Source organism: Dermacentor albipictus, chromosome 5, assembly GCF_038994185.2.
Source record: "Dermacentor albipictus isolate Rhodes 1998 colony chromosome 5, USDA_Dalb.pri_finalv2, whole genome shotgun sequence".
Lineage (NCBI taxonomy): Eukaryota > Metazoa > Arthropoda > Arachnida > Ixodida > Ixodidae > Dermacentor > Dermacentor albipictus.
In genome coordinates this window covers 130,426,791-130,444,011 of record NC_091825.1, presented here as the reverse complement: position 1 = coordinate 130,444,011, position 17,221 = coordinate 130,426,791, and the positions used below count along the sequence as shown (strand labels likewise).

General features: G+C 46.4%; 1 protein-coding gene across 2 annotated transcripts in view; it reads left to right on the top strand.

Moving 5' to 3' along the window:
• LOC135906376 (brefeldin A-inhibited guanine nucleotide-exchange protein 3) overlaps positions 1 to 17,221 on the top strand; it is an 84,353-nt gene that overhangs the window by 41,878 nt on the left and 25,254 nt on the right. For both annotated transcript variants that reach the window (XM_065437745.1, XM_065437744.1), the window contains 4 exons: positions 804 to 951; positions 3,728 to 3,932; positions 5,999 to 6,169; positions 6,745 to 6,868. In XM_065437745.1, coding sequence (XP_065293817.1) covers positions 804 to 951; positions 3,728 to 3,932; positions 5,999 to 6,169; positions 6,745 to 6,868 — 648 coding nt within the window. The remainder of the gene's footprint in view (positions 1 to 803; positions 952 to 3,727; positions 3,933 to 5,998; positions 6,170 to 6,744; positions 6,869 to 17,221) is intronic.

Sequence of the window (17,221 nt, the reverse complement as noted above, 5' to 3'; positions counted from 1 at the left end):
CCTCTCGCTCCTGTGAAAGGAAATCACTACATACTGACATGCATCGACCGCTATACACGGTGGCCAGAAGCGACGCCTATATCTGACATCTCAGCACCCACTGTTGCAGCAACTTTCATGTCTACATAAATGGCATGGTTCAGCTGCCCGTCCACAATAGTCACCGATCGCAGTCGGCAGTTTGACTCAGCACACTTCAACGAACTACTCGGAACGACACGTTTTTGCACAACTGCTTACCACTCACAGTCCAATGGACTGGTTGAACGTTTTCACCAGCATCTCAAGGCCTCCCTTGCGGCGCATGAATCGCCGGAGAGCTGGTTTCTACATTTGCCTCTCATCTTACTTGGCATCAGAGCCGCACTCAAGAGCGACCTAAGTTGCTCCTGGGCTGAGCTAGTCTACGGCACTCGCCTATGCCTTCCATGCGATTTCTTTGTCGCCACCACCAAAACACCTATGCCATCACCTGCCGACTACGTTGCCGAACTGCAAGCTTTCTTCAGCCAGATATGTCCCGCGCCTACCCATTCTCAAGAAGCAAGGTCTTGTATGTTTCTCCCGCACAGTGTGTAGATTGGGTGAGCAGAGGACGAAGGACTGAGCAAGGCTCTGCTGTAGGCAAGCAGTTGCAAATTCTTGATTAGATTTCAGGCAGTGGGAAACCAGATCCCTAAGATTTCCAAAGGTTGCGCGAACTCTCTTATACAATTTTGCTGCCGTTGATGTGGGAGTTGCTCAAATTTTCATACATGTGTAAAGGCTTTCCTTAATGTTTTCTTCTTATTTTGCTTATGCAGGATCAAGTTAAACTCTGAGCCCAACTGTGTAGATCCAGTCTTGCCCAACATGGAGCTCATTCTGTTCAAGGAGCCAGATTCTGTGTCTCAACACTCCGATAACGAAAACGCAAATGACGAGGGGGCCAGCAAGGTGTGGTACATTCAGGTGAGAGTCCATATTACCTGGCTGGCACTAATTGGCATATGTGAAAAGGCACACGCAGTAAGAGCTTCGTTTGTATCTCAGAAGACTGACAAAAACTTGAATTATTGGGTACTGTAATTTTCAATTATCTAACGAAAACCTACCGAGAAAACATTTGGTAGAGAGTTTGGATCTGTTAGTAGCAACAGTTGAGCTCGTAGATAACTGTAGCATGCCTGCTGTCTGCTGATAATGCATAAGCGCTATAGGTGATAGTACAGATGTGTGCCACAAAAATGCTGGTACTCATTGTCTGACATTGTCCATATTTTAGTAAGGCCAGTTATACCAGTATTTAGTTGTGTATGATCTTGTGTGTCTCTATGTCACTCGATTTTTTCACATATTGCCTCAGATTTTCCTCTCCTTTTTCCTGATTCATTTGGCACATTAGTTTTCTCAGATTCACCATGCAGCATTTGCTGTGGCTTGTAAGCATTTACAAATGCATGCAGAACACTGAGGTACTTTTGATGCCATATTGTGTCAGCCAAGTTGTTTGGTTTCAAGCTTCAAATAACAGGTAAAAAAAAGCTTTATTAGAATTTATGGTTCTGCAAGATGATCCTTTCCAGTTTCCCGATATTGCACATCCCTTTTCTGCTTTAACCCTTTCCCTACCGAGTTTTCTGGCCAAAAACAATACAAAAATATCCTTAAAAGCACTTTATTTGTAATACACATGCAAAATATTTTTTTGAATATATGCACAGAGGATTGGCTTCATTGCACTGCACAGTGGAGAGTCTCCAACTTTCTGTAGTCATTGCTGCAAAAAAATGTCTCTTGGAAATCTTAAACAATACTGTGACAAGTAGGGCTCATACATGTGGTACATTTTAAAGCACGGAATAATGCGGTGTGCTACTCCACATTCCTCACACCAACTATGCGGTTCCTTCCTGGAGGTCTTTGTGACATCTTTTCCTGAACACTTCAAGCAGATGAAGCAGCATCTTGTTGGCTTCTGTTTTTTTGCAGTGGAAGGGAGGTACCTTGGAAAGTGGCAAGCGAGGAGTCTCGGTACCAAATTGTCGGACACCCTTCCTTTCGTGCTGCGAGTTTCACTTCGGAAGTTTTCAGTGATTAGTGCCTCCTCGAGATTCAGTCGAAAATCTAGGTGTGTGTTTTTCCCAGCTCCAGCTTTCTTGAAAATGACAAAAGCATTGAATGTGGCCAGGTCCAGAATGTGACTGAACACCTTCTTATAGAATATCTTTTGTTGGTAAGAGAATCGACAGCTGAGGAGGGCAGGAGAAGCTATCTACTGTTAAGCAGTACCCACAATCAAGGTGTGTCTCCATCAGTGAAAGGCTGGTCTTACCCTTTGTCCCTTTGTTCTTTGTACTTTACCCTTTGTCCCTATACAGATGCTCCTATTACTCTCGATCATTGCTTTCCCAGTGTATATAATCACAGTGGACACATACCCAGATGCCAACTCATGGAGCAAAAAAGCTTCAACCCGAACCGGGCCCTTTTGAGAGACATGTATGGCTTCCAAGCGAGGTTCCCCTTGTACAAAAGTAGGCTCTCATCAACAGAGACATCGCATTCTGACGTGTAAACAGCACGGCAACACTCCATCTCAAACACAGGCTAGATCTTCCACAGCCTTGGCTGAGGATGATTTTCTTTGTCAAGGCCAGCTTCATTGTCAACAAAATGAAGGTTCATGAGTTCATTGAAAATTGGCGTCCGAAGGATCGCTCTCTATGACCAATACATAGAAATTTCTGGTTTTGGAATTATCCCCTGAAGAATAAGTCCTGAAGAATAAGTATCGCCAGAAACATGTTGAGCTCTTCCGCAGTCAATTCTGAAACATATGGCTCAAGTTGCACTGGGTAAGAAACTGTTCAGCATAGCGGTTGATTTCATGGAGAATTAAATCTGTTATTTCATTCGTTAGGAACAATTCAAAATACCACGCACAGTTCCCGTCCTCTGTCACAGGTACCTTCATGCCAGGTGCGACCATGAAAACAGACCTTGGAGGCGCCGATGGGTGGTTCTTTGCATCTATTGGCATCCACTGCCGACACATTGAGATGCTGTCATTGTTCGAATCTGACGACTCGGAGAAGATGTGCTGCTCATTATCGCCTCTGCCACTCTTGGAAGAAAATTGAACTTCTTCTTCATTATCCGAATTCGACAAAAATTATGCAAACAAAAATTGTTTTTTCTTTTTTCCGGAGTGGAGCCATTGCTGGCACATGCACGCACAAAGGACAGTGCCATTTTTAAATCCCAGTTGCCAGCGTCGAAATGTTTCTTGACCAAAATGGAAGCTTTGAGTGCATTTTTCATTTTTTTACTGCGCCATCTTTGAAGCCAAAAAGAACTAACAACATTTATCACGGTAGCTTGACTGTGGCAATGCGCAAGTGCTTGTTTCAGCGTAGACAAGCCCAACTCGTCTTCGGTGGGAGCCGTACAAACCGTGCGGACGAGCTCAGCTCATCTACGGTAGGGAAAGAAACAAATATGTACCATTTGCATTTATGTATGGCTATTCTTACTATTATCTTTGTGTGGTAAATCATGCATAATTCTTTACCAAGTTTGGATATTTCTTGAAGGTATGTACACCTGTAACATCTACTTCATGTATGTCTGGGATCAAGGATAAAGGGAATCTTTGACACCTTTAGAAATATGGTGGGGCTGTTTGAAACCAGCAGTCAGGAGAAAAATTCCTGGCCTAGCTGATAGCTTGAACTTCTCATCCCAGAATGAAATAGCTGAAGAGCGAGTACCCGCCTTCGTTGACCAGACCGTGAGCCTGGAAGAGCTTGATCGGCCAACAGGAGTGCTGCATGTGTGGTTTCTGCTGCTGGAGGGCCTGGCTGGGGCAGTGGCTACATGTCCTCGCCGCTACCAACCGCACACAATTGACACACTCTTTCAGATGTTCAGAGGACTTCGAGAGGTTCCTGGTAAGCTTCTTGCAATTGCATTCCCTTTTAAGCAGAGCAAGTTGGCTAACTTATGGAGGACACTAGGGTTTGAGTGCATATGTGGGAAACATAACCAAGTCATGCTTGGCAGCTTACTACTACTATCCATGAATAGGGTCTGATCAGTGCATTCTACCAATACTAAATTGTGGAGCAGGAAGATTGAGGTTAACAAAGAAGCTAGAAAAGAAGTTGAGGACCACGCAACAAACGATGGAGCCAAAAGCGTTGGGGGTAACCTTAAGAGACAAGACGGCAGGGACTAGACAACAAACGGTAGTAGCCAACATTCTAGTTGACGTTAAAGGAGCCCTGAAATACCTTTCTAAGTAATAAGAAAATCACCTCACTATTAAAGGACATTGACTCGCTAATCTTCTGCCACAAAAATTTTTTGAATTCTTTATGTATGGAGTTAACAGGTAGTTATCGCACTGCTATGCAGCTTTCTCTCTCCTTTCGTCTCTACTGGTGCGCTGGAAGCTACACAAAGGGGATGACAAGGGGCAATACCCCCCACCACCCACAAGTTGGGCATTTTCATTTGTTTTTTTTCTTTACGACGCTACTTATGGTTGAGGCGTGCACGGCTCTCTCTAGATGTGAGATCAGTGTTTGGGCGTTTGTAGCTAAGTTATTTACAGAGACAAATCAGACCACACAGTTACATAGTGTTGCGCCGGTGAGAGCGCTCGTCCCTGTATCTACGTTATGCAGCACGTTGGGGCAGTCTCGAAGGCTGTGGGTGGCAGATGCAGCTGCGCGCCAATGTCGTGTGCAGACAAGAAGTGCAAAGATAAAGTACTTTTCGGTATTTTTGAAATTGCAGACATATTCATTTTTAATTTATTTAACTCAAAATTAGCAATTGTATAGCATTGCTGAGAATGCCATTGCAGTCACGGAATCTGCCAATACTAGCTGCTTGGCTGCTTGGGCATAGCTGCTGACAACCTTGCGAAAAAGAAAGCAAGCAATCCTTTGCTGTTTTTGATGTTGGATAGTAAATATCCAGCTGCATGCAGAGCAATAATGTTTGGCTAACATGTTCACAGCAGCCTCCTCTACCAATCAGCAATGTTTTCTTAGTGTGTTCAAAAAGTATAAGAAGAAAAAACAGAGCTGTACAGGCTATGTAATGCACAGGGTAGATTACCTGTGGCATATTAGAGTTGCAGAAATGGGTGTCAATAAAAGGAAAGAACAGCTGAGGATGGCAGAAAATTAGGTGGTGTGATGAAATTAGGAGATTTGCCGGCATACAATGGGGTTGCCTGACACAGGACAAGGGTTAGCGGAGGCCGCTTCGAGAGGCCTTCATTCTGCAGTGGACATGAATAAGGTGATGATAAGGAGGATGATATTCATCATCAGGGTTCTTGCTTTTATTATTGAGTACATGAATTCTACTTGGTAATAATGTACATGAATTTAAGCTTCAAGTGCACCTTCGCAGCATTTCGGAGAGCTCCACCATGCAGCCACACCTGCAGGCCAAATTCACATTCAGATTCACCTTGCAGTGACACTGCATTGCATAGTAGTCTAAGTTAATTAAGGTTTCTTGCTTCCTTTTGATATTGAGATGCATAATGTGTGCGTGCAGCAATTTTTTTTTTCCTTTTTCACACTTTCCACGCTTGTGCGAAGGGTGCCAGGGAGGTAAAATTACCCTAAAACACTTGAATGCTTTTAAATCTCTAGCGTCACCGAATGTACTCATTTTTGTTTCTCCTTTTTTGGCAAGCAGGCTCAAAGTGTTTATTAAAAGAGCACGATAACTTGAAAAATTGGGGCTGTATCTGAAGTCCAAGTGGGCAGGTTCCTAAATTGTTGGTGCAAATGAAACTGGCCATTGCAACCAATGAATTGTTCTGTGTGGGGGGTAGGTTATAAGTTGCTTTAACTGTATATATATATGTTATGTATACCTGCATCATGAGGGCAGTAAATTTTACGTAGCACTTCTGCAAAGGATCTACATTGAGCTTATGAGAAATGATCATCACCAGATTAATGGCTCTACAAAATCTATTCTTTTGCAGGGCCAGAATTTGGTGTCTATGCCGTGAACCACTTGCTCCTTCCTATGCTCCAAGGATGGTTGCGTCGAGCATCAAAAACATACCGTGGTTGGGATGGCTTTGCCAACAACTTCAAGCAGTGCTGTGGCCTGGCGACAGAGCTGGTGGTGGAATACCTGGGGGAGCTGTCAGGTGAGGGCAAAACGGAAACGCCCACTAATGCTTTGACCACAAGCATGTTGCTTATAAAGCAGGGCAGCAGGTCAGCTCACAGTGCTTATCCATTGCATGAAGAAAAATTCTGATTGGGGGAACACGGCACCGCAGTTTATTGATGATCCTCAGCTTAAGATGTGCCTATTTATCTTGGTGGCCACAGCTGACTGTGCTTAACTTGTCCTATGGATGTGTATTTTGCAATTCATTGACATAAAGCCTATAATTGATAACCTGTCCTAAACCTGATCGATAGCATTAAACGTATGAAACCATTCCATATGTAGGCACCAAAAGTCTGCCATATTTAAAGTGCAACAGTTTTGGAAGCTAATGTTTTTTTTATTAGATGGCTTGCACTATATGAAGTCATTCTTTTCACTAATGACTGCGTTGGTAAGTGCCGTAAGCATATGTTTGAACAACTAAATTCAGTGATTAATTCCATTCTACTTACTTTTGTCATGGTAACAAAAGGGAGGAGCTTGGAGAAAGCAGTTGCTCAACAGAGTCAAATTAACATTGTTAGCCCCTTGCTTTTGTACATGCAGCATCTGGTGCTCTCACCCAAGTACGAGGTCTCATGCTTATGGTTCATCAGCTGTTCCTGGTATTAGCCGAGTGCATTGCTCAACCAGTGGAGGTTGTGTCAAGGCTTGGATGTGCCTGCATGCGGTATGTAGCATTTCTTTCTTTTTTTTTCAGTTTTATTTCTTTATGCTTTATCCGTGGTTACCCATGTTTTTCAAAAGTGGGATTTTACGTTATAGCACCTCCACAGATGCCTCACTGTGCGTAGCACAGTCGACCTTGACCAGTTAAATGAGAAGCAGAACGTAAATTACATATTGTGTAATTTAGTCATTCGAATGTTTGCATATTAAGATTAGGCAAGTGATTCTTCGCATTGTGGCATCACAGTCACGAGAAGAATAGGTTTCCAAGCTTGAAAGCTACCTGAGAATCAAATTGTCTTGAAATTGCCAGAATACAGAGAACTAAGTATTTCACGATGGAGTGCGAATTTTTTTTAAATTTCTTTCTCTTTTCTTTTGTATAATTTTTTCTTGCAACACACACCTTGCAGTGGACATTAATTAGTCATAGTAGAACGTTGTGGAGCTTTGTCCGTTACTGCCAGTATACCTGACAACCATTTCAGGCCGTTTGACAGTGAGATTTGCATTACTGCGAGAAAATAGTCGTTTTTATAGGCCATGAAACAAAAATTATTTGCTACTACAAACAATATTTCAGTGCACATTGCAGCATAGCATGTTGTGTGTAATGAAATGCTCTTTCGAGAAACAAACGTTGCCAAAAAAAAATATATTAGGTAGGTCATAAAAATTCTAGAAAGTGCCATTTTTGCAGCCAGGTGATAAAAACAATAAAAGACATGATATCTACAAAAACATTATTATCAAAGAAAATTCAGAATATATGTTTCAAGGATAAAAAACTCAGCAATAGTGTCTGAAAAAACTGACATTCTTCAGATACAAACAAAAATTAAGACCAGTTCATCGCTTATGCCATGTGATGAAGCAGTTCCTGGATTTTGTGAAGCATAGGGGCACTCCATACTTTTCCCACGAAACATCTGGTTTTTGTTTAACTGTTGCAGTCCTTGTAACACATTTTGCATTTCCGCCTCTTTGACATCTTCTGAGGATGGTCCGTTGAGAAGTCCAACAAACGTGTTTCACCAGTTCATTAGTCAAGCACCTCTTCCAGGACCGATTGCTCTCAGCGTAGCTGGGCAACTACAAGATTATGCATACAAGCATATCTGTTTGCATTTTTGCAGATTGTCTTTATCACCTCTACAAAGAAGAAGAGTAGAAAGAAATTCCACGCCATTGTAAACTGTCTTGCACTGATCTGTAGTGCTGGGCCTAGATGTGCTCTAGGCGGCCTTCTTGGCGTGAACGGAAATTTCTTTGCTACCGATGGCAGCACATCATAACCAAGCAAAGTATGCACCCTGAAGATAATCAGTAGAGCTCTCAAATCCAACAAAAAAGATCGGCAGATAAGCTTGCACAAGGAAGGAGACCGCTCAAGGCCGTGAAGGAAACTCGTCGGTGAGCAGCTGAGGATGTCCCATGCTGACTCAAAACATTGTCACCATCAGAGCTCTAATCTGGTTTGCTGTCATCTTCAGAATCATAACTCGAGTCCTCATCACTAAATTCAAGTGCGGGTGCAGCATAGTTTGGAGCAGGACGCTTTCCTCACGACATGGCCGTGCAGGACGATGCCATGGGAGCGACTTTTGATAACTGTGCACCAAAACTCTTGGAAACTGATTGAAAAAGCCATGTCTACATGTTGGACATGCGACGGAGCTTCAGAAATATACTTTAGCGGAATAAGACGACTCATACTCCAAGCCAAAGCTCAATAGTGAACAGGTGGCGTCATTTTTAGTTAATTATCACCGCTCAGCACTGTCGGACAGCAAAGCCAGCGATATAATTTAATTCGTGACTTACTGGGAGTCACTTGATTACAAAATTTTGATGCTAGTGCGGCGTGATCGTAAGCAGCATGCTTTTTTCTCGAGCGTGGCAGAAGGTGTTCGCAAAGAGGTCCGTCCAAATTCACAACATCGCTGGAGCGCAAAAATTTTAGCTGATTCTGAAAGTGCAATGCTTGTACTAACTACTGGATCGTCTTAAGTGGATAATAAATGGCTGCAACATGTCAAAATTGGCAATCTAAAGCATTGATCACCGGTGATAGATTTGAAAAGGCCTGGTAATGAAAAAGCTAAATTAATGCTTTTGCAAAAGAATATAAGTGGCATACATGTATGTGAATCAGCTTTATCTGATAACCTTTAACTTGTAGAGACCCCTACAAGATTACTATCATCTGCAAAGTGCAATATTATTCATAAATCAAAATAAGGTACAATAGATAGAAATCGCAGCAGCAAGGTTACTTTTTTGTCACGAGTTGAGTGTTCTTGCATTATTGATCAAGCGATATCTGTGCCATTTACTTGTGAAGAACATTGAAAAGGTGTCTGCTATTGGAGCTCGTCTAAAACTTGCATCAGGTGAGAGTGCAAGTCAATAACTTCTTTCATTTTTTTCTTTGCTAAGTCTAGCTTTGCCACAAATTCATATACAAACAGGAAAATGTGAACTGTAACATATGCTAAATTAAACCTAAGTGTGGTGTTGCCGGTTCGCATATTCCTTTGCTGAAAATTTTGGTACCCACTAACTATACATCAAGAAACAAACTTAGTTATAGAAAAAGCTTTACGATTATAATGAGAAATGACGGTGCATATTGTGACGATAACTGGGAGCCTAATGTCGGACATTCTGTCACAACGTTGTGCATGATCTGTTAGAATAGCATTACATGCAAATGTGAATTCTCTTTGGCACATAAAGATGTAAGCTTTTCTTGAAAGCATCACTGCTTCGTGGTTGAATTCGTAGCTTCTTAAATTGTGAAATTGGGTGAGTTTATCATGTGGTATCTGAAGCGCGGTTCTGAAAGCACAAGGCACTTTTTCAAGCTTTTATTTCACACAATACAATGGTATTTTATTGGTGAAAATACGGTATCATCTAATGATGTTAATGGGAATTTACATAAAATGTGAAAGAAGAATGAAGCATCGCAGAGATTACAAAAGTTAACCATCCGTCACTTGAGTGGGCGGGCATTTGTGGACCTCAAAATCCATGAAAGTTCAGTCATATGTGTTTGGCAAATCAAAAAACAATAAAAGACAGGCAATTTATTACATAAAGTTGCATTTTGTACCTTTCTTCTTATCTGTACTTGCACTTGGGCAACTGTGCTAATGAATAAATGAATTAATTAATGTGGTTAAGCTTTAGAAGCTTCCCTTTCCTTCTAGTCTGCTTCCAAATGAAAACACCCATTAAACTCCCGCCCATCCGCCAAGTGCTTCATAACAAAACCCGTACAGTTGCATAAAATGCTTGCTTGAATTTCTCGAATTAATCTTGCGCATCTACGATGTCTTACTGCTTTATTCTGACCGTGGGATTTCTGAGCAGGTCTGATGACCGCTGGCAAGATTTCGTCGACAGAATATTTGCTCCATAGGAAAAGCCCGGTGTACTTTAATTCGCATCAGCACGTAAAGCTCACTCTTCGCAGAGGCATGTCATGCACTTTGTTGATTTTAGTTCTAACAGTCGCCCTTTTGCTGCCTTAAATATTCAGTCTCACAATGTCGACCGTGTTTCCATTTCCTTTGCCAAGACCTATTTTGCGGGCCTTTCCTTTTTGCTTGTCGGCGTCCCCGCGCCTCCTCCTTATCCGTCCTAGCCGCTGTCGTCGTCTGCTCTCTATTCTCACGGAATCCCATTACTGTCTGCCATTTTTCAACCTCTCTATCTACCCTGTACTGTTGTACGCTGTGTAAAGAAACGGGTGAAAGCCTGCGACTGGTTACTTCTTTCTCCTTACCTCTAATAGACGTTTATGCCTTTCCGTTAGGCTTTCTCCAGGCTTGCACTGTTACTATCATTGTTCCTCTGTCTAACGGAAATTTGACTGCATTGGGCCTCACCCCTTTCCCGTCTCACCGTGAAACGAACGAGGCAGTCTTCCTTTACGGGAATGAAGGCTGCGCGCCTCAGTGCGCTCGCTGTCAAGGCTTCCTTTCTTCCTGCTTCTTCCTTAGAGCAATACCGTATTTATCCGAATATAAGGCGAGGTTGTTACCCAGGATCATTAGCCTCGAGGTCACCCCCCATTTTGTATGCGAGGTTAATAGACTCAGTTACTGTTTCAATATGGCAGCTGCAGCGCCACATTTCCGGCGATCCAGATTTTTAAACGGCAGCGCAAATTGTATCAGCTAATTTGGGAGGTGAAGCAGTGCCATATTTTCACGCGTATAACCCGCATCGATAATTCGAGAAATTAAACAGTAAAGGCGATGCGCGGATTATATGCGAATTTCTCCTTGAGGGGTGGCTTCACAGCAGTGTTACTTTCACCTTATGCTGTGGCTTCACAACGTGGCGGCTTGTGCTGCTGTGAATCCACACCGCAAGGGGAAGTTCTCGCCAATCCAGTTTCGTTATAGACGATCTGCTGCACCCCACGGGCTGCATTTCAAGCCAGAAGCGCCTCTTCCGAGCGATTCTGGTGTTCGCCGAGGACATCGCCCTAGCCGATCGCCTCTGAGCCCCCTCCCCACACCTACGCTGGTTCGACCGCTGCTGCTGCTTCCCTGTTTCTTCCACCACTCTTTTCTACCCCTTCCCCCCTGTGCAGCGCGGTTGAGGTGTCCTCATTTGAGAGACAGTTACTGCGCTGCACTTTACCCCATGTTTCTTCCTTCTCAAACAAGAATCTCTCCTCCTACGGAACCGCCTTCCTTTTCTCACCTCCGCGTGTTGAATCTTCCTTCACGCCAAGATCGCTTAAATTTTTTCCCCATAAGAAGCTGAGCATGGTGGCAACTGCTATCACCCTGTTTCAAAGGGGACGCTCCTACCTTCCATCCATACATCCATACTGTATAGAATGCGGCCCGCAGCAGCGATCAGCTGTTGCCACAACGCACGCGCGCATGTGCGCGGCGAGTGAGCCCATTTGCATTTGATGCAGACTCGGCACTGTCGCTTCAGCGCACCTTAACTGTAAGCCAGCATGCTGCCGGCCAGCCAAGCTAGCGCACGATGTACTCTTGTCTAAAGGCTCTGGCGTCAGATAGGACATGTTCGGGCGCCAAGCGCCTCCGGTCACGCTGATTTAATTTTTGCCGGCGAAGCGTACTGCGCCGCGCGTGGCGCACGTCCGCGTTAGGCCGAGCTGTATCTGCGCCTTTAATTAAACGGTCCCTGAAACGGTTCGTACAAGTTTTGTAGACGCGTAGGGTACAGCTACAGAAAAACATTCGCAGTTCCGCCTGAAAGGCGAAGCGCCGATTACGATAACAAATTAGTAGATAGCTGTACGAAGTAAGGATAGCAGTTTTAACGACCGTGTAAATTTGTAAGCGTTCGCTTACCAACTAAATTAACAATGATAGAATGCGTAAGCGTGACTCAACGAGAACGTAGAAAGAAACACACACACGGAGACAGCGCTGTCTTTGTGTGTCTGCTTCTTTCTACGTCCTTGTTCAGTCGCGCTTTTACACATTCTATCAAGGATTGAAACCAACTAGCCCGTCAACGTGTTTTAACTAAATTAACCAGCACGGTGTCAGGCGCGCACAGGTAAACGCGAACAAACATCGCTCCATGACAGCGGAAGCTGTGTGAAAACGCTGGACATGTAGGAATCGCGGCAGCAGCCGCGAGCCAATTGACCTCCGTGCATCTGCCGTTTCAACGCGTACGAAACGCCGAAAGCACAGCGCATACGAAGCTGCCGGCACTACGCGCACTCGGCAAACATCGCAGATAGCTTTCAAGATGAGGCCCGCGCGGGCGCGCACTTTAGCCACGTCACAGGCCGCTTTCAAGACACCCGAGCGCCAGCAACGCGTCCCTACGGCTTTCGCCAAGGGCGTCTACTACGGCGTCCGCGATTCGCGTGGCCAACGCCGTTGCAGACGCCGCGGTTGTGTCCACTCTGTACGGAGCGGCGGGCGAGGAGGACATCGAAGCACCGTAGCAGCCGCCGGAGAAGAACGCCCCTCCTCCCTCGCCTGACCTCCATTGCCTCACGCGCCACAGGAGAGGGCACGCATCCGGGCCGTTTTCCTCGCTGGCGCACGCGAGATTGAACCGCGTTTGCCGGCTCACCCTCACAAGCTTTCACTTATACGGAACCTCACGGCGACGGCGACGGCAGAAATCCGCCTGGAGTGTCCACACAATTGCTATCGCAATAAAACATTCGTGTCACAACCTAAGTGATGCGTCTGGTATTAAGAGCGCTACGGATGATTACAAGCCGCCGTAACCATGCTTTTCCACCTCAACTTGTTCGCCTAGTGATCGGGGCTAGGCTCCGCCTTCACTGGCTCCGCGTCATGTGACGTCGTGTCGCCTACTTTCGGTGTTTTGGGGCTAGCGCGCGAAGCCTTTCCAACCTCTCCGCTAGCCGCCTCGCCTTTGCCGTGCGTGTACGGTATTCCAGTAAACGCAGGCGAGCTGGGCGTTTTGACGGACGGGCGGACACGTTAACTAAAGCCCCTCCATACTACACCCGCTGTAATGAAGGGGCTTTAGCGTAAACGTGAGCGGCCTGGGCGGTACATCCAGCTGGTGGCGCAGAGCTGAACTGACCAAATACAGAGCTAATATAAATGTAACAAATGTAACACTGCATTGCTATCTTGTAGACAGGCGTGATTACCAGGAAAGTACGTGATTACCAGGCAAGTACGTGCGCCAGCGTCCAAAAGTAAAGTGTCTATGTATCGAAGAATGCGCTTCTACAGACTTCCTGGGGGTGCTTACTTAATGACTTTCATGCTCTCTAACAGCTCGTAAAGCCGCACTGACACGATGGACCAAGAGAGCAAAGCGTTAAAACCAAGTAAAACGAACATTTTATGCATAGACGAATATGCATAGAATATGAAAATAACAATGCGAACGAAGTGACAAGCCACTGGAACGGCCGTATGCTATCCATCGTTTAGCGGAATCGACGCATCGGTTGACCCCGACACGCTATCGGGCCAGAAGTCCAAAAAAAAAGGGGGGGGGGGTTCCAGAACGCAGACGTTGCACTCAGTTTTGTCCTTGCGCACGTTCATGCGACGAGAGGCATCCGGAATGTATACTGTTAGTTTAAGCCAAGATTCCGACTCTATATCATGTTTAATACAATTCAATTTAGACATAAGTATACACACTTCAGACAAGTGCCTACGATCCCGAGGCCCTTTCTCGTCATCCGAGGCTTAGTCCTGAGCTCCTCCCGCTGTTCGCCTGTCTTGCTCAATTAGCTTCGGCGAAATTGCTCGGCTTTGTCCCCTGGCTCACGCTGCCGGCCTTGATGGAGTAGACCGCCGCGTCGCCCACCGTCTTGGCTGTGGCCATTGCAGCTGACGTGTCGCCGTCTCTATCACGGACTTGAAGCGTGCGCATCGCTGCGCCAGAGGCCTCCTGCCGGGCGATCACTGGGAAGGGGTCGCTGGCGTTTCGGCCCACGGAAATGGCGTCGCTTCTGTTCCCGCCTGCAGCGTGCTGCCTTTCCAGGTCCATACTGATCTCATTGCCAGCATTCACCGGACCCCTGGGGCTCACGGATGACGAGGGTGCGTCGCCCATCCAAGAACCACCAGCTTGAGTAGGCCTAACGAAACCGTCGCTCTTCTGGACAGCGGCCACATTGGCGGCGCCAGAGGGCGCCGCGACGTAGTTGCGCACCTCTTCGGCGTTCCGCTTCAGCTTGCTGTAGTTGGTGAAGGAGTACGTGAGGACGCAGGCGCATCCCAGGATGGAGACGCCCAGCACGGCGATGATCACGTACAGGCCCTCGCGGTTGACCAGCACCACCGGCAGGTTGACGTGCGCCCGCACCTCGGGTTCCATCGCGCTCACGATTCTGCGGCCGATGCCGGTTGAGTTGGGGGTGCAGTGCGACACGGTGGAACTGCTTCGAACGCGATGGTTGCGTCGGGAACTTCAGTCGCCTCGAGTACCGCCTAGGCTCCCAGAGCATCCAGAGTGCGACGCCGCTGCTGAAACGAGGGGGGGGGGGGGGGGGGGGGGTGCTCGAATGTTCGGCAGTGCGCGTTCTGCTCGTGCTCTCCGCCACGCGACTTCTTCGTCTTCAGTCTCAGCTGTCGCTTACGCGCCTCTTACCTGGATTTTTTGCATTGCGAGCACTTCCGCTTACTATGGTATGGACCTGCCCTTGAGGTATATTTGTAGAAGTAGCTTTTTAAAGTTCGTTCTTGAGTTTCGCGCCATTGGCAGCGTCTGCAGTGAGGGAAGTGAGCGATAGGGGCGACAGGCGCCAGAAGGTGTCATCTAATCTTAGTAGCCTTGCGCGTCTTTAATTGTATGCAACACCACCGTCACAACTTGTACCATAGTTGTAGACGTGGTTTTCGTAGTTCTCTCTGCCACAGCATTCTGAGCTATGTTCTTGCTATTGGCCTTTTAGTTTGCACATGGACGGGTATACGCTGTGAAGTTAGCATATGTATATATTTGTCTATTATTTCGTCTTTCTGTATCACCCCCCCCCCCTTGTAATTGGGGGGGGGGGGAACCGTCAGGCATCTTTTTCTTTCTTTCTTTTTCTTTTTTTTTTGCAGTCGTCGTTGACTAGCTTGTGCGCCAGTGAATTTGACGGGTCGCGCTTTTAGTAAACAACTCTCAATATTTACTTTTCTGTAAGTCTTTATCTATATCTTTCTTGGTATTAATGTTTTCAGTTTGTTACGCGCCATTCGCATTAATTAAGCTGCCGCTGAAGTCAAGCTTGCATCTTCCTTCATTCACGTATTCGCTGCACGTCACACGCCTATGTAGCTTGCGCCGTCGAAAGTTGAACAGGTTTCTTTATTGCACGTAATTTGGTTTTCGTTCGCGCCCAGAGAAATTGGCTCGAGAGCCTCGTGTAGAAAGGGAACAGTGCGTTTCGCGGGCCAGCTCGCGCGTAATTAAATTTTTATCTCGGCGACCTCTTCTCTTAAGCCACCTTCGGCAACTGATTGATTCCTTTTCGCGGTCTCCTTTTCTTGCTTTTCTTTGTTTCTTTGCGATTTGTTTATTTTTGTCGAGCGTGATCGATACGAGAACCGCGTTTCGCGGTCTATCCACCCTTGCGTGCTTTCACGTCTGGTGTCCGCGTGCGCGTTTGAAGCTTAAAGTTCTGACTTCGTTTTTCGCACTGTCCAGGACCTCCTTCGTTCCTCTCATCTTCCTGATAGTGTAAATTCCGCTTCGCTTTTCATCGGTGCTTATATCCCTTCTTCTTTTTGCCTTTCGCATATTGTAAACGCCGCTTCCGGTATGACACCCTCCCCACTTGATGCCCACTTCGGCTGCAGTACTATTCGCCGGCCCCTCAGAGAAGGGAAGGCGCTGATATCCTCCGAGAAAGAAAAAAGAAACGATGATTAGTCATTCTGTCTGGTTTGTGCGTTGTCCCCTTCCTTTGTTCCCACGTATACATTAGAGAAAGACTTGAAAGAAAACGAATCGGAGGGGCACAGGAGATAGAGGGCGCTGTTTATCTCGGACCAGACCAAGCGAGTGGTTTCGGCGGGTGCTGCGCTCTCTCCTTCTGTCCGCTGCCCCGCGCTTCGCACTCGAATGTTTTCTCCGAATGCTAATCAGCAATGGCTAGATTGCCCGCGCTTCGGTGGAAACAATCTCTTGACGTCGTCTCGTCCGTCGCCGCGGCCGCCGCTTCGGGACGATTAATTACTCGGGGGGAGAAAGAACCGCCACGCTGGTTGGTTCTTGGGCTTCCCTTTCGGATGCTCGCGAGTGTGTGGACGGGAAGACGACAGGCCACGTGACTCGCTTATATATTTGGTTTCGAGGCGAGGCGAAGAGGTCTTGGACTCTTCACTCTTTTCCTATCTGCAGTAGCGTGCGACGCCTTACTTTTCTCACCCCTTTTGGTGCCTTCTCTTTTCCTCTCCCTGTCTCTTTATTAATGGTGTGTCGGCCTTTAATTGATTAGCGTGTGATTTAAACGTCTTGAATCGCACTGCTCCGGTTTGCCGTAGATAGCTTTCTTTGATTCTTTACACAAGGACAATCAACGTCTAATGCATTGACGGGAAAAGCTTGCGAGGGTGAGCCGAGAAGGGTGGTTGCTTGATGCGCGCCGTCTTCCAATGCGTCCAATGTTACAGGTCACGTGATCAAGCACGCGCTAGGGGAGGAGAGCGGGCATCCTCTTCTCTAGCCCGGCCGTGGCTGCACATGGCTGTCCGCGCGGCTGAGCGCACACGCGGGCCGCTAGCCGCGTCTTAGAAGTAATCTGCGACGGGTGCAAAGTTTGGGCGAGCCAAGATGGCTCGTGGCTTCACGCGCACTGTCTTTCCGTGCGCTTAATGTGGAGGTTGCTTGGTCTAAGTTTCGGAGACGC